At 32.6% G+C, this 23,951-nt stretch overlaps 2 protein-coding genes across 7 annotated transcripts in view; one reads left to right on the top strand and one right to left on the bottom strand.

Annotated features, from left to right (window-relative positions):
- LOC143256228 (sodium/glucose cotransporter 4-like) overlaps positions 1-2,135 on the bottom strand; it is a 43,742-nt gene extending 41,607 nt beyond the window's left edge. Inside the window, exons 1-2 of the mRNA XM_076513137.1 lie at positions 1,812-2,135; positions 107-178 (exon numbers count right to left, since the gene is read on the bottom strand). Of these exons, the coding sequence (XP_076369252.1) occupies positions 107-178; positions 1,812-1,898 (159 nt within the window). The 5' untranslated portion in view covers positions 1,899-2,135. The remainder of the gene's footprint in view (positions 1-106; positions 179-1,811) is intronic.
- A 4,760-nt stretch (positions 2,136-6,895) lies between these two features.
- LOC143256229 (vacuole membrane protein 1-like) overlaps positions 6,896-23,951 on the top strand; it is a 47,753-nt gene continuing 30,697 nt past the window's right edge. The window contains exon 1 of one of the 6 annotated variants that reach the window (XM_076513138.1): positions 6,896-7,517. In XM_076513138.1, coding sequence (XP_076369253.1) covers positions 7,386-7,517 — 132 coding nt within the window. In that variant the 5' untranslated portion in view covers positions 6,896-7,385. Of the gene's footprint in view, positions 7,518-22,449; positions 22,534-22,771; positions 23,484-23,685 lie in introns of those variants that run through there. The other 5 variants (XM_076513139.1, XM_076513142.1, XM_076513140.1 and 2 more) reach the window with 5 other exon arrangements.

Raw genomic sequence — 23,951 nt, forward strand, 5'->3', positions numbered from 1 at the left:
GTTATGAGTAGAAATTCGTAACAAATCGATAATCGTCTGTAGTAACAAAATATTATTACCTCATGCTTACACACGATGTTTCTAAAGTTTTTCTAGATTAACTTACGGGGATCCAATGCATGTTTCTGCTGGCCAGAAAGTATCCACTCATACTGTCTCGCTTACTTTGCTTGGAAGACTGTAACAGTAAACAAAGTTAGAAGTTTTATGAGTTAAAAATTGACATTTATAGATACACACGAAACATCAAGAAAAACTAAGGTATCTCGACACCTAAAATCAAAATAGTCGTTTATTTTACAACAAATGAAATTGTTGATGTATGTTATTTTATATGTCTCTATGAACTTTGTAGATTATACCACTATATACTGTCAATAAGCTACATCTATGTTCATCCGTCTCCTAGCCAATTTGTGAAAATATGAAAGACTTACGTGACTGTGTTAACGTAAGACTCTGCCTATCACGAGTATCCAAACTGGTTTTTAGTGACGTAAGCCCTCAGAGTTGCCACCAAGATGAGCTAGCTGGGAAGGGTTTTGATGGGGGAGTAACATTCGGAGTTGCTGTGTGGTTTTATGTTGACGCCATCAAAAACACAACTATAATCACGTTATGGATTCAGGCGTCTGGTTTAAAATATTGTCAGTGAGAAGAATGGAAGTTTTTAATCTTATTAATGTACCTGAACGAAGAGACACCCAGTTAACCCTAACTGTAACTCTTCTACCAGCCTTTTTATGTTTGTCACTTGAAATATATTTAGCAATTTTATTACATCGTGGTGAACAGGAAACATTAGCCTAAAACTTTCACGTAGATCCAGCATGGCCAGATGGTTAAAGCACTCGACTCGCAATCCGATGGTCGCGAGGTCGAATCTCCGTCATACCAAACATGCTCGCTTTTTTAGCCGTGGATGCGTTATAATTTTACGGTCAATCCCATTATTGGTTGGTAAAGAGCAACCCAAGAGTTGGCGGTGGGTGGTGATGACTAGCTGCCTTTCCTCTAGTCTTACACTGCTAAATTAGGGACGTGTAGCGCAGATAGCCCTCGTGTAGCTTTTCACGAAATTTAAAAACAAACAAATTTCCACATTCAAAACAACCCTTCAGGTTCGTATCTTTTCAGTAATTTTTTCTTCGTGTTTTACATCTGTATGTGTTTCACTGCGTAAATAACATTTAACTTTTTTTTTCTATAAGATTTTGAACCTGCACCTTGGGGCTTCAAGCTATCTTAAGTAATGGTGCACGAACTTGACGATTTTTTTGTTTTTTTAATGGCGCTTCGAGAGAAAGTTGTAACCATGAATTTTATTGTGCGCAATTATTTGTGTATCTACTGTACGTGACATTTTCCCATGGTAATTGTTATTACTATATCAGTTAATAGTAGTAATATTTGTACAGTACTTTTAAAATCTGTTTTAAACGTCTATTTTTAGATGTAATTAATGTGGTTCGAAAGTCACTGTTTGTGTATCACAAATACAAGTAATCGAAAACTGTCTGAAATAAGTATTTAAAGAGCTTAAGTGTGGCGTGAATCCATTCATAAACATTAAAACATATACAAGTGGCTTACCAGGAAATCTGGAAGTTATAACGTTAAAAACTGGGGACATCACAGATAGCTCATTGTGTAGTTTAACACTTAACAACAAAGGAAAAAGAATAAATCTGGTTAAAGCTATCGTGCCTTCGGTTTTACTGTCACTGTAACTGAATATTTAATTGCATTATACAGGTGTATATTATTATGCTTGGATACTAAACAAAGACATATTTTACTAAGTGACTTACCCATAAACCGACGCCGAGTACACATAGAAAATACACAACGATAACAAAGACATCTCCCCAATGCAGAGGTATATCTTCTAGTACCATCCTTTCTAATATGATTTTCCAAACCAGTTTCCCAGAAGCTTGTCTCTTCCAAGATAGGATAGCAGGTTTATATAGACGACCAAACGAACAATGTTGACTGATGACGGTTGAGTCTTATCTTAATTATCAACTTGCCCTTTAGTTTTGAAATCGTAAATTATGAGACGGATATTTAAAACAAGTCAGTTTATAAATTTATTATATGTGTGTCTAAACGTTTCGAACACCTAATTAGCTTGATTGTACTGAAAAAGTTTAGTTTTGAGTTCACACTTGGAAGGTTTTGAGAGTATAAACGTCATATGCCACGTGATTTTAAACTGATAAGCTGGTTGATTAATCAGCCAACCACAAGAAGGTCTTCTCAAAGGTTGTTCATGCGGTGAGTGGGAGTTTCTACGGTGAACTGTGTTTCTCTATTTGTGAATAACATAACAGTAAACAATATCAAATAGAACACAATGCAGCGTTTTACTTCAAATTTAACAATCAAAACAATCTACGAACTTCAAACCTCTTGCTCCAGCATTATTGACTTTGTAATGACTTGACGTCACTCGTTTATAAAGGAGGCAGAATAACATTGTAATATTACTACCTTACACTGTGGCCTTTCATCTGTAACTAATATTACAGCATTACTTTCTAGAGTGGCCTTTCATCTGAAACGAATACTACAACATTACCTTCTACAGTGACCTTTCATCTCTAACTACTATTAAAGCATTTCCTTTTACAGTAACCTTTCATCTGTAACTACTACCACAGCATTTCATTCTACAGTAACCTTTCATCTGTAACTACTACTACAGCATTTCATTGTACAGTGACATTTCATCTGTAACTAATACTACAATATTACATTTTACTTATGTATTTCATCTATAACTAATATTATAATATTACAATCTACCGTGGTCTGCACCAAAGTGTCATGTAAAGGATATGCTTTGGCCCACTTCATGAAGTAACCAATGAATATCATTATGTAGTGATAACCCTTTGAATCTCTGGAAGTGGACCAATAATATCTATAGATAATAACAACCAAATATATATTGAAGATTAACATTTCTCACTCGGTTCTTCCTTTAGACATTACACAGTGTATAATATTCGTACCAGCACTGAACATCTTGATTAACTAATGTCCAAAGAAACTACTGTCAGATGTTATAGCAAATGCGTTTTCCACCTTGATACCCTCCAGTTCTAGTGTTGTTCGAAGTCTAGATTATCTTTCGCTGCAAATTTCTACAGTTAAGAGTTGTATAACTGCATAACTACCAAATCACCCAGCTTCTCAAGCTGGTAATAATGGTACAACACACTCTTTTGCACTCATAATTGCTCTTAAAGTGCTACAAGTTATGTTAATCCATGTTATGTTCCTTCACTATCACCGAGAAGGTCCATACAGGATTGCAAGGAGTGGCTTTGCTTGTGGAAGATCTCTGATGTGTTAATTTTGGCATCAATCCTTTAGTGGAATCATTAACTTTATTATTGTAATTGTGACTGATACTACGGTGATTTTGATTCCAACACAGTGTCCAGAATCAGGGCATTTCACTAACTGGCAAGATTTCATCATGTAATTAAATACTCTATCCACTTTTCCGTTTCGCACAAACTAGGCAATGAACTATGGCTAAGCCATGTATTCTCAAGACGGTTGGTGTGGATATTAGAACTTTAATTGCAATAAAATACAGAACAACGTTTCGATCTTCGTAGGTAGTCTTCAAGTTACCGAGTCTTCTTGAGAATACAGTTTTACTTCACGTGTGACTAAGCCACATTCTTGCAACATTGTTATTCAACGTGTTATTAAACCCTCTGGATTTTTTAATGTTTATTACTCACTTCATTTAATCATGGTCCACCTGGATCGTGAACCTCATTCCACACAAGTAGTGGCAGAAGAGCTTTAAAAAGTTAACCACAACAAGCAGTTCTTTCTTCATTGTGAAATACCCGTGTTCAGGATTTGTAAGTGTGCATTTAACACACAATATCATATATTTCATTCTCTCTTGCACCTGCAGTAGCACTACTCAGACCTTTCTGTTACTGGTGTTAGTGTTCAGGAGAAACTCACAGTCTTAATTTGGATAGACAAACAATGGAACATCCCTTAGAACAAGATCTGTGAACTAGAATGTTTGGTCTCACTCCAATCGTAGTGCACTCTGACTTTTCTGAGAATGGACAATGACTTTGCTATCACTAAAAAATTAGTCAAACATCGTTGACAGTATAAAGACAAACATCGTTGACAATATAAAGAAAAACCAAGAAAACTATTTTTGTTCGCAGGAGTGAGAACGTTTTAGGATTTAGTTTCTGGACCGCCTTTCTTAACCACCGAAATGCCATCCCTACGTTCTCAGACTGCCTCAAAAACAAAACACAGTAAGACCATCGATAGAGACTAGGTATCTCTTCTACTGCTGGGTGGAACATTTTGCAGACAAGGTGGCACAATGAATGATTCAAGTAAACCATCTCTCATTCTAAAAGTAGTTTTCTCTGCTTTCATCATCGAGCTTTATTTGAGTGTCCAGACACGAGAAACCAGTATCTAGACATTAAGGTGTTAAATGAACACCAGACTACCAGCAGATGAATACATTATTCTGTCCATGATAACTGAAATGAATCGATGTAAGTTATGTGGTTTACTCTTTGGAAGACCACGTAGACATTCCTTCTTTCTGAAAATTGCAACTGGAGATGACGAATTATTCTCCAAAGGTTGTACGATACCCTCTTGTTGCATTATTAGTATTTCAGCACCAGTGATTTCACAAACGCTTGAAGGAAGTCAACACAGTAGTTCGTTTTATAGAGTGTGTTTGTAATTTGTGTCTGCATGATGTCAAATTACCATTGTTCCCCCAGTCAGTCATCTGGTTTCATATACATATCAGATATTATTCCAAAAGTCGCTGAGTTGCTCTTGCTGTATTAGGTCTAGATTATCAGTTATATTATCAGCCATTTACATTAGGTATTGGCAGCTTTTGACTGTAGTGTAATGGATGTGATCCTAGTATTGCTACTAGCATCAGTCACTTCCGCTTAACTGGAGGGGGGGCTTGCTTTGCACTTTTTTTACTGTAGTGTAATGGATATAATCCTATTATTGCTACTAGCATCAATCACTTCCGCTTAACTGGAGGGGAGACTTGCTTTGCACTTTTTTTACTGTAGTGTAATGGATGTGATCCTATTATTGCTACTAGCATCAATCACCTCCGCTTAACTGTAGGGGGACTTGCTTTGCACTTTTTTGACTGTAGCGTAATGGATGTGATCCTGTTATTGCTACTAGCATCAGTCACTTCCGCTTAACTGGAGGGAGACTTGCTTTGTACAGATTGTTCACACAGGTGGCCAGTCCTTCTGTGAAGATTTGGCTTCAAACTAGACTCAATAATTGCTCAGCTTTCTTCTGTATTGAGTTAGCATCACGCACGAAGCTTTCTTTCATTCAGGTACCCTTCATCCAGGCAGGGTCGGATTCAGTTGTGGGAGGCCCCGTGTTGTACTGAGCTAAATGTTTTTAACATATAACCGTAATAACAGTAAAATACACCTTAGGATATGAATAAGAGAACACTGGAATACACCTACTTTGTTAATTTCTTCTACAGGTTTCCTGACTTCAAAGGTCACTCGTCATAAAATAATTTTATTGAGAATGTATAACAAAAATACATAAGTATATTAAAATAATAAACAGAATGTTCAGCACTGAATTTATTGCAATTGATAACACAATAACATCTCAAAATATTTCATCACTTCCCTAATTAATTGGATTATTTGTTTTCTGACTGTTGTTATTGTGAATTCTGATAAAATCCCATCCGTATTTAGTTCTCGCAGAATAGCCACTTCAATAGAGGGAGTGGTAAAAAAATTACCAGTCTACACTGTCCTATAGTGAAACTAAAATCATTCTTGATATGTTTCATTTTTTAAAATATCTTTTGCATACCCTGGTCAGTCAACTATCTTATATAATAATCGATTAAATGTTGTCAGTGTTCAGTTTTCCTTCAAAATCTAGTAGATATGAAAAAGTTAATTTTAAAATAATTTCATCTGATTTACTCTCATTCTTAAAACAGTTATTATTTAGAAAAAGAACATGATTAAATAAAAATATTTGTTACAGATAATTTGAGATTTGCGAGAGGTCCCCAATGGAGGGTTTCCCTGGGTCATGCACCCCACTCTTAATTCGCATTGCACGATCCAGGTGATTTATTAAACACAATAATAAGCCATATTACAGAGCTGAACTTATTATTTTTTTCTATTTCTGGCAGTAAAAGCATGTCTTTTCCCTCTTTATTACACTATTCGTTAGTAAAGGGTAGCCCAAGAGTTGGCGGTGGGTGGTATTGTTTAGCTACTTTCCTTTAGTTTATAACTTCTCAGTTAGGGAGAGCTAATGGAAATAGCACCCAAGTAGCTTTGCATGAAATTTAACATGCAAACAAACTAGACACTTAGAAGCAATAATTATGGCTTTGGTATTTTCAATGTTTATATTTTTGTACTCGTTTAAATTCCTTTGCTGTAAAATAGATTTCACAGCGTATTAATATTATAATAACCATAGATATGAATAATAACAAAACTTATCGAAATATTTGAAACTGATTACCTTTTATTTATTGAAATAAAACGTCACCATATACATTGTATTGCAAAAATATGAAAATAAAATAATTAGAGATTTCGTTAATAATTATGATTGTTTTATATTTTGTTGTAACGATATAACGTATTGTCGCTTATTGCATATCTCCTATTATTTTTGTTTATATTATATGTTCTGTGTATACATGTATATATTCAACACAAAATATAAAAGAAATACCTGTCAAATTGTAGAAATATTCTGGAATCTTTAAATTGTTCCTCCAAATGGTCTATTTTCGACGTTTATGACGCGGATTCTGTGTTTATAACGTCGGGTAACGGGCTTTCCGCTGTAAACAAAATAATCGATATGTGTTGTTGTTGCAGTTCAATTTCAGCAAGCTACTAACAGTTTGAGGATTAACCCAAGACTTATTATAGTTAGATGGTGTTCCGAATAATCTGTTTTTGGGAACTTCTTTATACCTAAAAGGTTGATGTGTAAAAGAATGATTTCTAAGCAGACTTCTGGGGTTATTTTGTGTTTCAGGTGTTTTTTCAATAGAAGTACTATCGTTGGATGTGCATGTGTAATAAGTTAAGAGTCATTGTGACTAAAATTTAGTATAAGATATACCAAATACTGTTAACAAGAATCACTCACCATTACATTAATGCATGCTTAGCCTATTCATTTTTTTATTTACACGATGTTTGTAATGTAGGCTTATCTAAGACTAAGAGTTTTGTCACTCGGTAGAAACGAACTTACGGACCCGATCGTTAAAGCATAAACATTAAAATTATACAAATCCTGATATTAGTGTTATGGGTTCGAAAACAAACTCCAGAAATCGCACTCATGCAAATAATCGTGATTATCGTTCTATGTCTAAAGACAGCTTAAGACAGGTACTCCGAAGCAGAGGTTTGAAATCAAGTGGAAGAAAGTCTGAAATGGTAAGTACATGTATCTCGTACTGGCGGTCAAACATAGTACATGCTAAAAGTTGTACGATTGTTATTTTAACGGTTGATACCTTTAGTGATTTATACTAAAATAGTGGTAACCAGGTGTGCTAAAAATGGTGTATTTGTAGATATACCACGTTCATCATCTCTGGTATTTGTTTTTTAAAACTTTTGCTGCTGTGCTAACTGTAACTAGTACAAGGATAAAACTCAGAATTTTAGTGTTATGATGTCAAAAGCTTACCGCTTAGCCACCAGGGGTATATCATCTCTAGTGTCGTTATTGTAACCTTGCTTATGTAAAGTACAAGTGAAATGGATAATCTTTTACATAACAACATTTTATCATCATAGGATAAAATTCTAAATATATTTAATGTATCAGAAATTCTGATAATTATATTTTAATTATTTTTTAAAGGATTATATGAAATATCTTGGACAACAGGTTGTGTTAGTTAACAGAATAAACAACATTGGAGAAAAATTTGTTATAAACCTATTACACTATGTAACACAAATTTTGTTCCTGGATAGTATGTGTTATTTCTTAATTGCTTGTGTTTTAAAAGTACAGAAAATGGCCATTATTCCCTTCAAACTTTGCTTTTGTGACCTGGATAATGAAATTTAGAAATTAACTTATTTTCTATGTAAAAACAGGCAAAGTTGCACATTTTCATTCACATAAGGTCTGAATAAAACAACATATGAATCAAGATTTACATGTATTTATACTAAAGTTATACTAAAATGAACAAAAATGTTTAGAAGTGAGTAATTTTTTGCGACTGTAATGTAAATCACTTTCACGTATCAGTCCCCAAATATAGTCTCCCATCATGTTTTCGTTATACACTCCCCGGTCACAAAAGCAAAGTTTGAAGAGAAAAATAGGTCTTTTCCATTTACTTTAGACATAAGCAATTGGGAAATAACACTTTATGTCCAGGAACAAGAAAAAGTAAAAAATTTGTTACATAGTGTTATCAAAAGAAACTGATAGTCTTTGTTAAAGGTAAACTGAAGACTGAAATGTTTCTGTGTTAGAAATGATTGGAAAAATTGAGAATTTATTATTACTTCCTTATTTTCATTTCCTCTCTGAGATTATTTTGTAATATTTTAAGGAAATATAAAGAATGACCAACGTTTCTTTTGTGTGATTTACGGATGAACAAATTGTAGAAAACTATTCAAATTAATGTATTTGGTATTGCTAAAAATGAAGGTCCCCTGTAACACACTTTTCCATTTGTAGTATGGGGTAAAGCAGTGTAAATATATTATATAGACTTATCCAGATTTCATATCCTAAAAGTGTGTACAACATTTGTAAATTATTTATCTTTTGCCTCAGTGTAACAGTTAATATTATAACTTCAGAACAAAATTTAGGTTTCTCCAAAAATAGGCAAACAGGAATATTTCTTTACATCAACTTTTCAAGTGTAAAATTTCTTAAACTTCTTATATGAAAGTGATAGATGATCTTGATTAAGTTTGGATTATATTTCTTATGAGGACTTCCTTTGGCTAAAAAGAAATTCTTAAGTCTATTCTGCACAATTAGAAACCTGATTATTACCAATCTGATAGCTATCTTTATAAAGTAATTTATATTGTTGTGTTTCTTATGGAAGTTTACAAAGGTAATAGGTTTATGATTTTAATACTAATAAAGATTTAATTAACAGTTATCATGTTAAATAGTTGCTAGATATAAACAAGATGAACACAGTAATTCTAAGTTAAGAAAAAATTAGAAAGTTTAATTAACAATGAAGCTTCTGGACTAGAGGGTTTGAGGGATTGGATTATGTGAGCCATTTGTTACTACTCTTTCTAAATCCTTGAATATTGGGCAGGCACCAGAGCATTGGAAGTTAGCTAACATAATTCCTCTTTTCAAGAAAGGTGATAAAAATTTCCCAATAATTACAGGCCTATTAGTCTTGTAGGAAAGGTTTTGGAAAGTCTGATAAAATATGCATTGCAAAGTCATTTAACAAAGTTTAGTGTTTTTTTTTATAGTTAACATGGTTTCACCAAGGAAAAAACTTGCCTTGCTAATTTTCTGACATTTTATGAAGAGGTACTGCTTATGTAAATAAGGGTGTGGATTTGAGGTATCTGGAGTTTCAAAAAAAACATTTGTTAAGGTGCCACATAAAAAGCTTGTTAAAAAGTTACCACTGTAGGTGTGTGGAAAAAATGGGCTTATTTGATAGAAAACTGGCTAGATGGAAGAAAGCAGTGCTATTATAAATAGAGTTCAGTCAAACTGGATTAATTTCATGAGTGGGGTACTTCAGGTCTCAGTGTTAATAGTTTCGACTTACATCAGTGATATAGATGAAGGAATGGTCACTTGGTCATTTTAATTTGCTAATGACATAAAAGTTTTGGGTGTTGCTGACAGTGAGGATTATAATACTGCTTTACAAAAGGGTTTACATTACTTTGCAAGTTGGACAGGTAAATACCAGATGGCTTTTATTATAATAGTGTTGCATGTGGGATATCACTATAAATTATGAATATAATTTTGATGGAAACAACCTAAATAATGTTATGGAAGGAAAAAAAATTGTCTTTTTGTTCTGGTTCATCAGGTTCTTAGCCTTCCGAGCAGTGTGCAGTTGCTAGTGGTAGGGTAAATATGATTTAGATTGTATATACAGGAATACTGAACACAAGTCTAAAGAGGTTATAATACCATTGTACAGGTTATTGGTTAGGCTATATTTGGAGTACTGTATATAGTTTTGGGCTCCTTACCTTAGAAAGGGCACTGAATTGTTTGAAAGAGTTTAAAGAAGGGGTACTGGAATTGGAAGGTTGCCATGGATGGATATGTTAAGATCTCTGAACTTGTTTTCTCTCAGAAACAAGAAGAGTTAGATATGGTTCAAACTGGATATTAAAGTACTGAAACGTGCTTCAGTTTCACTGAATGAAATTTAAGTATTGGAAGCCTGGAAGATTAATGATTTTCTGAGAAAGGTCTTGAAAAAATGATTCCAAAGAAAATTATTACTGGCTACCGTCATAATTCTGGTAACTTATAGAGTTGACGTCGTATACATTACTACTGTATATCTTGGTAGTCTGTATACAATGATGTAGTCTCAGTTACTGCAGGATAAATTTTTGTTTTTTTTACCTTTAGTGGGGGCCTTCACAACAAAGAAGTTATTTATATTCTAGCAGCATGTTGTATAAAATCACAAATTTCCTCGAGAGACAACATTAACAATGTATTTACGATAGATAAAACATCTGTCCTGAAGAACAGTCACTATAATATTATACACAAATTTGGTTACCAAACAAAGATGTTTCCTTTTACTAATTTTCCTGCATTCTGTTTTTACTAAAGAAATATAAAAAGAAGATACCAGGAAACTGTAAATTTGATCCTGCATGGCAGGTGCTGGATTTGTATGGTGGTTGGCTGTTACCAGACCACAAATGATATTAACTGTACACAGTACAAAATATGTGAAAGACTTCAACTTGAGGAATATGGGAGAGTCTACTCTCGGGAACTGCATGATGCCTGCAAAACCCAAAGCTGTAGATAATGAAGAGTTAAAAAATTCAGTGATTTCTTTCCAGTGCACCACAGACAACTGTCAGTGGCATGCATGGCACGGAGACTGAACAGGTAAATTTTGGTTTTTCTTATTTGCATAACTGAACTGAAGATTAATTAAACAAAGAAAAAAATGTGTGTGTGAGAAACAATTCACCAAGGAACTTTATGTTAGAATGGGAGTCATCAAAAAGAAGGTACCACTTGAAGTAAAATGTGCATAGGAAAAAAAAGATTCTCATGGAATGATTGATTAGTTCTCACACTGGATGAGAGAGTCATCCAAACTAAAGTTTCACCGAGAAGTAACGTGTGTAGTGCCTGAGATTTATGGACACCTAAAGAACGTTAAACTGGCTAATAAATCACCTTTGATTTCTACTGAAATCTTAGGATGAACATGAGCTTAGTAAAAAAATAAAACTGGTATCTAACCCTTTTCTTGTTGAAATGTTTGGTAATGTTATAAATTAATTCCCCATTTGGACAACAGTTGTAATTGTTCAGTATTTTTATCTGTTAATTTTTTGTACATTTATATATATATATATATAGAGAGAGAGAGAGAGAGAGAGAAGAGAGGTTTTTTGTTGTTGTTTTTTTTTCCCCTGGTGACTTTTGTGCACTATACAATATCTGTAACCTGAAAATAAGGCCAAAGGTGTGGTTGAAGTATATATTTGTTAGTGGCTTTTTCAGATAATTTTTATAGCATTGTTTGTTCAACAAAAAATTGGGGTAATTTATTATTATGCTGTGTCACCTAATGGTTTTTCTTCCTTTTAAGTTTTACTGAATTAAAAAATAAAAATAAATGGAAAACAATAAACTTCCATAACATAGAACATAATAACTGAATATCTTCACTTGACCACCCTAGATTGTGCAAATGATTTTAAGCTGTGTTATTATAGCTGAAAGCAATCCTGGTGTAGATAAAGAGTCAGGCCTAGTAATGTAATATACCAAAACCCAAATTTAAACTACAGATTATTATTTTTTTTTTAAATCTGGACCAGGTTGTGTTTTATGTGTAATCAATGGTGTGCTGCAATAAAAATAGAAAATATGTCATTCTTAGAGTAGCACATAGATACACATTTTAATTTTCAAAAAAATATTAATGAAATTCTTTCTTTTCTACTTTCAAGAATCATATGTCTACTTCTTATTTAACATGCTACATGGACAACAAACAGAAATATCATGGAAACTAAAAAACATGACATCAAACTACTCATACAAAAGTTTAGAGGATATTTCTAAAGTTTTCAAACTAATGTTTCCTGATTGTGCAATTGCTCTTACAATTATAGTGAAAGAAAAACATGATATGTAGTTAATTATGATCTTTCTCTGTATTTCCATGTTATTCTTTTGGACAAAATACATAAAAATGAAAGTTATATTCTGGTGTTTGATCAGTTTTTAAATAAAAAATTGCAACTAAAACAAATGGATTTGGACATTTTTTGATTCCTGGACAAACAAAATGGTTGCCCTTTCTGTGGATTCATCTTTTGTGGGTCATGGCACAGCATCTGATTCTCTCACTTCAGTGTATTAAGAGAAAGTTTGAACTTGTAAAATCTGTTCCAGATATCAATGGATAGTCTAGATGTTAACCACAAGTTCTGTAGAGATTTCTCATCTAGTGTCTTGTCTGAAGCAACAGGTAAATGGCTTATAGACATTGGATCATATACTTTATACAGTGTCTTCTAAGCTGCATTTAGCACCACCAGTTAGTACCTAGAATGAATATTACAGGCCTTCTGCAGAGTTTTTAAGTATACATCCATTTGATATAATAACTTCATCTATAGCATGTACATCTGTGTTCCAACTGAATTTTTGTGCCCACCGATGGTTGGAGAAGATTCCTGTGGCAACACAAACCTTCCTTCATCACATTATTTCTGTGAAAAAGGTGGAAGTGCCAAGATTTAACCATTCCAACAACTTTCCTTTTTCAGAGAACAACTTGTTCCTTCTTACAAAGCAGTGGTGTATTTAGGTAGGGGCTAGAGACCTAGTGGCCATGGTCTTAATGGGGGCCCATTGATAATTCTATCTAAAATTACATGGGATATAGGGCCAACAAAAATTATTAGCCACTGGACCCACACAACCTCAGATCTTCCACTGTTACAAAGGTGCATTTTTCATTTTTTTTTTGATAAACCTAGGTGGATGTTTATTTGTAAAAGTATCAAACTGACAAATAAATAACACAATTCATGTCAACTGATTTAAAATACGTAATGAAGGATGTGATGAACAGAATTTTTAAACCTGAAGTTACCAAACAATTTTAGAACACCCTGAAAGTTGAAAAGTATTAACTGGAAGTTAAGAAGTTATTATGTTTTTTTTTCAAAATGGTTGTTGGCTTTTTAGTAGACAGACCTATGAAATGTCTATTATTTTTCAAGAAAGTTAGCAAAAGAGATATTTTTGAATTGTAAATGGAGGCAAGGAAGTGCACTGTTCATCAAGTGAAGAAGTTATTGGAGAAGACTCCCATTAAAGTAAGTTTTGTTTGATATACTTTGTGTCTGAATCCATCTAATACAGCAAAGTATGCAGAAAAGTGTGAGAAGAAATTGAAAGGAAAGCTTTTATAATTTGTTGAAGGTAATTCCCTGAGTGAAAGTGTGATGACATAGAAAGGTAATTCTCTGAGTGAAAGTGTGATGACATAGAAAAGTAATTCTCTGAGTGAAAGTGTGATGACATAGAAAGGTAATTCTCTGAGTGAAAGTGTGATGACATAGAAAGGTAATTCCCTGAGTGAAAGTGTGATGACATAGAAAGGTAATTCCCTGAGTGAAAGTGTGATGACATAGAAAGGTAATTCCCTGAGAGAAAGTGTGATGATAATTCCCTGAGTGAAAGTGTGATGACATACAAAGGTAATTTAAGTATTTCTTTTGGAAGATAAATTACCCACCAGCACACCTATTTCCTTGATTACGTCAGTCATCCCAGTGGGAAAGTAACACTTGATGCCTGTTTGTTGAACAGCCAGAAGGAAAAGTGTCTAGAACTGCAATTCATTATTAGACTGGTGCTAGTCTTTTCAGGCAGCAGACTGATACTGAAAGAAAGAGGTTTTCTGTAAATTCGTACCTTGCTGTGGGTAATGGGAAATTTGTACATATATCTCTGAGGATGCACTCACAGAAACTGGAGAAATAGGAGACTTACAGATTATCTCGCACATTATTTTGTGTTACAAGCAGTGCTTATTTACTCAACAAATGTGCAAAAAAATAAAAAAACACTTCATCAGGAGATGATGGAGTTGAATGGGAGTGAGAGAATGGTGGAGAAAGTTACAGAAAATCTTCAAAACCCTGATTCTTAAATTGAACTGTTTCAGAAGATTTCTGGTATAATTTGGAGTTAGGACATGTGATGAGCAAAATGCTAAAGAAATTAATTTGAACACTTTCTGGAGATATATAAAAGAAAGAAAAAGTTGAGGTAAAAGATGCATAATAAGCAAAATATGAAACAAATAAAATTAAACTGAATAGTTTCCAAGTATAACTGTCAAAATAAGATCAGTTAGGACATGATCTGTAAAATAAAAACAAATCAGATTGAAATGCTTTGGAAAAGTTCTATGAAAGAAAAGAACTAAGAAGTCATGTGAAGAGCATAATAAAACATGAAATTGGACTGTTCTGAAAATTACTAGATGTTTTCATTTTTTATTGTAATTGACAAAAAACATTTTTCTCTTTGAATGTCTTGTACTGTTCAAACTTTGGATGGTAACATGGAATATAAGTCCCTTCTCTTACAAATACTGCAGTTATACTGCCATTCTATGTAGATGTATCATCTCTACTCTTTTGTAAGGTAAATTTTGCACACCCTAAATATGGAAGATCAACCTTTAATTAAAAATACAATACAGCATCTCATGGTCTCTGATTACTTCTTAAGACATTACATAGAATGAACAAAAAAACTAGTTGTCAACTATTAAATAATACTGGTATCATGAATGATATTTTCCATAGATTATGGTAAATGTAAATAAGATTTATATAGTTAAAATTAATGACCTTGGAGACCATGGTTTGATCTATTAAGAAATCTTTAAAAGTCCTTGAATTTTTTTAACCATATCCAATATGAACTCTATTTAAAGGAAATGTGATTGAGGTGTCTAAGGTTGTTAAGGAAATTTAGATGTCAATGTTTTAAACTTGTTGATAAAAACAGTAGAACTAGGGAACATAGATGTAAATGTTGGGAGAATAGGAGTCACTTTCAAATAAGAGTTTTATTTTTAACAGGGTGGTTGACATTTAGAATAGGTTGTACTTATGTGTGGTAGAAGCAGTAAATATTACAGAATTTTATTTTGTTTCTTAGTAAATAATTGAATAAAAAATAGACATTTGCATGTATTACAATATATTAGTTTAATGGATGAGACAGACTAGATGGCCAAAAAGGTCTTTTTTTTTTTTTTTTTAAATGTAATGTTTATATATCTTATTGATATGTGTTGTTTAAAGCAACTTGCAGTATTTAAAGTTCTGAGTTGCTACAAATATAGGAGAACTACTTATATAAAGTAAAATGAAATATGATTTCTACTCATGAATGTTTCTGGGAAAGATCAAAACTTGCATCAGTGGATATTAAGAAGTTGATTATATTGCTAGGAGACTGTGACAGGATATTGAACTCCAACTAGTAGTCTTTGTGCCTTAGAACATATAATACCAGGACTAACATGTACAGTTCATGGTAGTGTTTACCTTGGAGGCTGTCTCCACCTTTTCATAACTTTAGAAAATACCATTCCTATGAAACAGTTAATCAAACAAGATTACCAAAAGTTTTCCCTTTCAAACTTAAATATGTAAATAAAAAGTACTTAAAAAAGTTAAGTAAACAAAGTAATAGTTATATTCCATGATGACGAGAAAACCCAGTTGTAGAGAAAATTATATATGTAAAACTGCTGGTATGGGTAGAGAAATCACTATGTAGAGGAGCGAACAGCGTTTTGACCTTCTTCGGTCATCGTCAGGTTCACAAAGAAAGAAAATGGTAACTGACCAATAGCTGACCACATGTTTGAAGGTGGTTGTGTAATTAAGTATAGGAATGTAGAGGGCATGCATAAATGTTGGATTATATTTATTAATATAGGTATAAAGGTGTTCTTTGTATTGGTTTATTTTGGGCTTGAGTTGTATAAGTAAGGCTTCTTTAATTTTGTGTTTGTTTATATTTGTCTCTTTATTTAGTATCTGGGTGTTTTCTATGGTTATGTTGTGTTTATTTGATTTGCAGTGTTTAAAAACGTGTTAAGGTTTTTTTTGTGTGTTTTATAAATCTGGTTTCCATTTTTCTACTTGTATCTCCAATATAGAAGTCGTGGCAGTTGTCACATTGTATTTTATAAATAATGTTGGTGTGGTGTTTGTCAGTGTAGTTTTTACATAGTATAAACCTGAGTTTTGTGCCTGGTTTTTGAATAAATTTGGTATTAACTGGAATGTCATATTTTGTTACTAATTTTTGCCAAATGTTGGTTATTTTTCTGCTGATGTCAGGATTATATGGTATGCAGCAGTATATGGTTTTGTGATTTTTTTTTTTTTAATTGTGGGGTATATTTACTGTTGTTAGTTGATTTTACTCACCAAATAAAATTAACGATGAATTAGACAAAATAAATCAATACTTCATCAACATCAATAAGTTTCCTCCACAAACCATATAAAACATTATACGCACACACCTAGACAAAAATCAAAATCAACCAACAAAAGTAAATATATCTCATGAATCAAAAAATCACAAAACCATATACTGCTGCATACTGTATATCCCTGACATCAGCAGAAAAATAACCAACATTTGGCAAAAACTAGTAACAAAATATGACATTCCAGTTAATACCAAATTTATTCAAAAACCAGGCACAAAACTAAGGTCTATACTGTGTAAAAACTACACTGACAAACACAACACCAACATTATTTATAAAATACAATGTGATAACTGCCACGACTTCTATATTAGAGAAACAAGTAGAAAAATGGAAACCAGATTCAATGAACATAAAACCTTCACACGTTTTCAAGCACTGAAAATCAAATAAACACAACACAACCATAGAAAACACCCAAATACTAAATAAAGAAACAAACATAAACAAATGCAAAATTAAAGAAACTTACTTATACAACAACTCAAGCCCAAAATAAACCAATACAAAGGAACACCTTTATACCTATATTAATAAATATAATCAAACATCTAAGCTCTATGTTCCAACACTCAATTACACAACTGCCTTCAAACATGTGGTTAGCTATAGGTCAGTTACCTCTTTCTTTCTTAGTGAACCTGATGATAACAGAAGAAGGTCGAAACGTTGTTCGCTCCTCTACATAGTGCTTTCTCTATCCATACCAGCCAATTTTTACATTGGTGACAGTCACTCTTTTCTTGTTTCTTACCAGCACAAGTTAAGTTGTCAATTTAACTGGAGATTTGGCATTACTTTGGGCTCTTTATCTGCTCTCTATTTTTGTCTACTTACCATAATTATACATCTGTCTCTTAGGCTTTCCATAAATCTCTATATCCTCAGCAGGAATTGATTGTATGACACATTTAATAACTTCAACATTGATAACTTACAAGCATGACTTCCAACAGTTGTCTACTTTTAATTCTCATATAATAAAAAAAAACTAAACTGACAAAATTAATTAATTAATACTACTTACACTGAACAGTTTTTTATATCTGACAGAAACATTATGCAGTATGTAGGCTACAATGCAGGATGACATATGAAGTTAAAAAGTACATAAATAAAAAAAATAAATGAACATATTTGTTACTCTTAATTTTGGTTTTATTTACTCTTGAAAGAAAACATTTTAGGGGACTCTGCTTAAATATGTCTAGTAATAGAAATGTTTTTCCAAAACCATAGGTAGTTGCATTAGAAACCTAACATTGCAGTTAAGAGAGCTTTTCCACCAAACATTTATGAGTTCCTATCTCTCGTATGTATCTGATGTTAATTTGGAAAGATATGTGATTCAAAAATGCTGTTATTATGTTTAATTTCTATAAAAAGATGTGTCTGACTTGTTGAAAAAAAACTTTAGTGAATGAGAATAAAATGTCCAAAGCGTAATTTTTGGTGTATTTTGATATGTGTATATGTGTACTGTATTGACAAAACAACAACTACCATTTGGTGGGTCAAAGAAAAACTTTATTTAATCTTCACTGTATAGGTACATTTACTTAGTCTATATAGCAGTAATACATTTAATTATACATAATCAAGCCTCAACCTAAAATTGTCAAAATATGAAATATCACTATTATATTAATATAAGTTAAAGAATTATTTCTTATCAAACATTTACTTTGTGTTGGCTCTGATCTGATGTTAATTCATTCATTTGGTTCAAGGGACATAGAGGTAATAGCATTTAGTACATTGAAGGACATAGGGGTAACAACATCTAGTACTTTGAAGAACATAGGGGTAACACCATCTAGCACATTAAAGGATATAGAGGTAACAGTACCTAACACATTAATGGACATCGTGGTGACAGTATCTAAGACATTGAAGGATGTTGGATCTGTACTGTCAGGCTCAGGAATACTACCACTAGGTTTATTAAACATTACTGTCAGTAATTAGTTAACCTCTGACCTGATTGTTCATTGACTTAATACTACAGAACAAGATCACACACCTGGTTGACATGTTTGCATTAAATGAAATCTACAAAAACTGTCTTCTTTGTTAGAAAAACACCACCAACAACAAAAAAAACAAACTTATATGTAGTAAGTTTTTAGATGTTGAAATGTCATTTTTAACATTGTTTATTTCTGATAGTTTGTATAATGTGATTAACAGCTGGTTCACACCGTATAGCTTTAAATTTTAAACCCAAGTCACTGGACACCTATGTTGGTGTAAAATATAATAACAAGAATTTTATATTACATATTTTTTGTGTAAATAAACATTCATTTTCTTGCATTTTAAATTTTTACTGTATATCTTCTGTGTTTCTTGTTTTCTTGATAAGCTAACCACAAGTCTTTGATGTAATTCATTTCAGTTCAATGTCAGAGTAGATTAAATGCTCATCATGAAATGCAACAGTGTTAGGCTACAATTTTGTTTTGTTAAACTCAAGTAATGGGTCTTCTGCTTTATAGTCTAATATTGTAGAACATATTTGAGGGCTTTCTTTTTTTTTTAAATCATTTTAAGTTTGAGAAGAAAATCTTCCATTTGATAATGTTGCTATGGAGTGTATGTAGACCAAGGAGTAAAGGGCCTTTAGAACTCAAACGTTTGGCACAATTTTTTAAATCATAAGCCAATTATATGTTTGATATATTACTTTCAAAATGGCAAAATTAACTAATCTTGACCTACAGTAACAATGAAGATAGTTCATATATCTATTTTAAATAATAATAAGAAGAAAGCAGTTTGATGAATCTCATTAAATGTAGTTGTTTTTGTAAAACAACTTAGTTGCATCTAATGATGTGATTTAGTTCTGAATTTCTTCCTTTGGTAGCAACTAGTGTTGCCAGAGTTCATGCCAGCTGCAGTAGGTATGTTTGATATGGTAATGTGCACATTTCACTGCTGGAAGATTTTAATAGCAAAGAACCTTATACATGTGTGAGTTATTCCAGAATTTAAACCTGACATCTCATAATGTGACTAAGAATTAGTTTTATTATTTATATCTACTTCTTTTTTGCCATTCAGTACAAAGGTTCATAAGCTTTATGTTATGAGATAAACTTTTACAAAAAGTACATGTATGAGCAAAAGCTAACAGTATCAGTAAGGAACTAGTTTTATGATTACTGGCATCGAGAGTAACATTTCAGCTGGCGTCTCTGAAAAAACGACACAGTTCTTGTATCATCTTCTGGTACTAATGATCTTCAGCAACCTGAAACATTGATACCCTCGATAATCTAGATTTTGGTTGGTCAACTGGGCCTCTACGAATATCAAAAACGGTTTTATTCAGCAAATAACATGCTGTTACATTTTGTTAAGTTATCCTTCAAATTTGAAAATAACCCCAAATTTAACCCTAGGTAACACCAAAATAAGGGTTTGTACTTTTAGTAAACGTCTACAGTATTTCCAGCCTTGTTTCCTTCCTTTTTTTTAACAGTCCCTATTTGTACGTTTTTGAATTCTTTATCGTGAGGGGGGGGAACTGACATGGAAACTGAAATATTTCGTTTTTTACGAGACTGATATTTTGAGATTATCCTTTAATTACACAAATTTTAACACTCGAATATATAGACGTCGGAACCAGGGAAGAAGTAGGTTACATGCTTCCCGTAATTAAATTGGGGTCTGTATAACAATCCCCCCCCCCAATATTTTATTGACATGTTTTTATTTAGACCTTTTATATACAGGGGATTGATGTAACCAGCCTAAATGAAAAAAAAAAAAAAGACTACGATTCTTTGACAGGTTATAAACATTACACTGTTAGTAACTTGTCTTTATCTGTATAATGTGTAGACTGGTTATTATACGAAACATTAGTATTATTTGTATGTACAGTATAGTAATTATTGTTGTGTGAAACTGTTGAATAGCATTTATTGTCGGACATTCAGTTTAGTTCGCCAGTTGGATACGTGTGTTAACAAAGACAGAATAATTCATGATGACGAGAAACCCACTTGGAGTGAAAATGTATCCTCAAGACGGCTGGTATGGGTAATAAAACTTTAATTAATATACAGTATAGAACAACGTTTCGACCCTTAGGTCATCTTCAAGTTAACAAAGAAGGTCGAAACGTTGTTCTGTACTGTATTTTAATTACAGTTTTAAAACCCCTACCAACCGTCTTGAGAACACAAAGCATAAAAGTAGTGGGCAAGTAGAAAAATACAGGTACAATGAAATTATGAGCCACTTCCGGTTTAGTCGAAACAGCAGTTTCACAGATTCTTTAAAGTATAGCTTCTACGTGTTTACAACATAAACACAGAAAGCAACAGACAGATATAAAAATGTATGTTGTTCATATAATGCACATTGTTAAGCTATAGGTAAGAAACATATCTTTGTTGCATACAAATACTTGAGTTCTGTAAAATGTTGTAACAGGTAACAGTCTAATTTTGAGAGTAAAGTTATAAAACGTGTCAGATAATACTAATAATATTCACCATTGCAGTTTATTCACGACTGTTACTATTACTAGCTTTTATGAAGCTGCAATGGCGAAACATCGGCTGAAATATTTGTTATTATTTGGAAAGTAAAGGTCTTTTTTTAACTTGTAACTCCTTAAAAACAACAAAACCATGCGATCATGTTATATGTTCCTCAGTTGAACAATGCTACTTGTAGGTAATATACCCACTTATAACTTACCAAAACATATTTCATAAAAATGAATTTTCTATTTAAGATATACCTACTTAAGTAAGAAATTAAAAGTTTTATTTTAAACAGTACTTTCATAATTTGTGCAGTAGAGGGTTTATATATATATAGTATGTGTGACGACTGTTCTGGATTTTTGTGTTTTCGAATTTCGCGCAAAGCTACTCAAGGGCTATCTGCGTTAGCCGTCCCTAATTCAGCAGTGTAAGACTAGAGGGAAGGCAGCTAGTCATCACCACCCACCGCCAACTTTTGGGTTACTCTTTTACCAACTAATAGTGGATTGAGCATAACATTATAACTCTCCGACGGCTGAAAGGTTGAGCATGTTTGGTGCGCTGGGGATTCCAACTTGCGGCCCTTAGATTATGAGTCGAATGCCTTAACCCACCTGGTTACCAACTAATAGTGGATTGAGCATAACATTATAACGCTCCTAAGGCTGAAAGGGTGAGCATGTTTGGTACGCTGGGAATTCGAACTTGCAACCCTTAGATTATGAGTCGAATGCCTTAACCCACCTGGTTATGCCGAGCTCTCTGTATTTGAAAAATGTAGAAGCTGTGGAAAAGTTGGTGTTAGTGACGTAGTGTTGTTTATAGTACGCTGTCATGAAATGACACATTACCGTTTGAAATTCACGAATCAGTGGGTAATTGTTTTTTCTTACAATTTGTGCTTTTGATTGTAAAAATATAGGAACTGCAAATATATATAAATCCGACTTGCAAAATATTTAAGTAAAATCGATAATAAATACAATTTATTTACTTAATGTCATTCGCATCATAACAGTTCATAAACATTGATAATGTATATTGTATCTATCCCCTGATGTATGTTGGATGTCAGCCGATATAATGATACCTGGTACTGAGCGAAATGCGTCGTCGATACTTGATGTAACAGATGTAGCGTGGTTAAGCATAGTATGTTATTATTTACTTTAATTAATAGGTTATTATAATAAAAAAACCAGATAGTTATTGTCGATATTGAAATTACCATCGCATTTGACGATTTATTAAATCCAAAGTGACTATTCGTAGACTTTTAATATATATATGTTTATATAACAAAGCCTTGAACTGTTTCGTAAACCTTTCTTAAATGAAACTATCTTCAGAAATATATTTTGACGTCATTTCGCATGATTTAACTTGGCACAGTTTCTGAAGTTCCGTATAAGCTAAAACATTGTTATCTACAGCAAAGTATAATAATTTTAATGTTTTTTATTAATATTCCAAAAATTAGTAACCACAAAATTAATAAGTTTAATGATAACTTGGTGGCTTAACAATGGATCAACTTGATTATCTGAATTCATTAAACGATGTATACTAATGTGTGAAGTGCTACAACTCGTGTTACTAGTTAGCCCTAACCAGTCTATATTTGAGAACTTTTCTTCAGAGCACTTGATACTAGAATAACTTGTAACGTAAATTAAAGGAATACATGTTGTCGTTCTTTCTTATTAGTTACAAAACATATTCTAGTACAGACTTGAGAAGTTAATGCGGTTTTAGTGAGTAAAACTTTATTTCATAATGTTTTGAAAGAATAAGAAATGTAAGGCGATCCAAAACACACTTATGTCAACGTTTTGAAATGTGTACTGCAGTTACTGAAAAAACCCTTAGATGACGGCAGCGTGTATCAGTTGCGTATACTATTAGTGTTAGAAAACTTCGTGTTACACATTGTAACTTTAAAGTGTGTGACGTATTCAGGATTTCTCAACTCAACAGTTAGGCTTTAAGGTAGGTAGACGTGTTGTGAGCAGCATAAGTAATAAAAGTTTAATATTCGATCTTGTATATTTAAGATAATAATGGAGAAAAAAAAACTATTTTGGGAGTTTCGCTATTTTAAAGTTGAGTAAAATGTAACCATATGCTTTTTAATTCAGACTTTGAAATTTTCCAGTTTTTCCATTTTTGTTATTCTTTATCAGTGAATTATGGACAATCTCCCCCCTAATTTGTACGTAAGCAGATACATTCAAGTACATCGAACTTATACATTTCAAAAGCGTTTTACAACGTATGCAAAATTCATGTTTTTGGCTTTTAAGTAAGATGGAGAGAAACGGCGTATTTAACACAGTTAAAAAATTTACAATATTGGGGAACAGTACCAGTTTTATACGGATAGAAGCTTTTGTCAAAACTTTTTTTACGTATAAATTTGGTACTGTTTCAATATTGTGGATTTTTAACTTTTAAGATTACCTTTACACGGAATTGTGCATTTACACAGTTATGCAATTACTATTAGTGGAAATGCTGTTGGTAATTTACCATTACGATCAATGTAAGTACAGTTACAACTGGAATAAACT

This window comes from Tachypleus tridentatus, chromosome 7 (assembly GCF_004210375.1).
Source record: "Tachypleus tridentatus isolate NWPU-2018 chromosome 7, ASM421037v1, whole genome shotgun sequence".
NCBI lineage: Eukaryota > Metazoa > Arthropoda > Merostomata > Xiphosura > Limulidae > Tachypleus > Tachypleus tridentatus.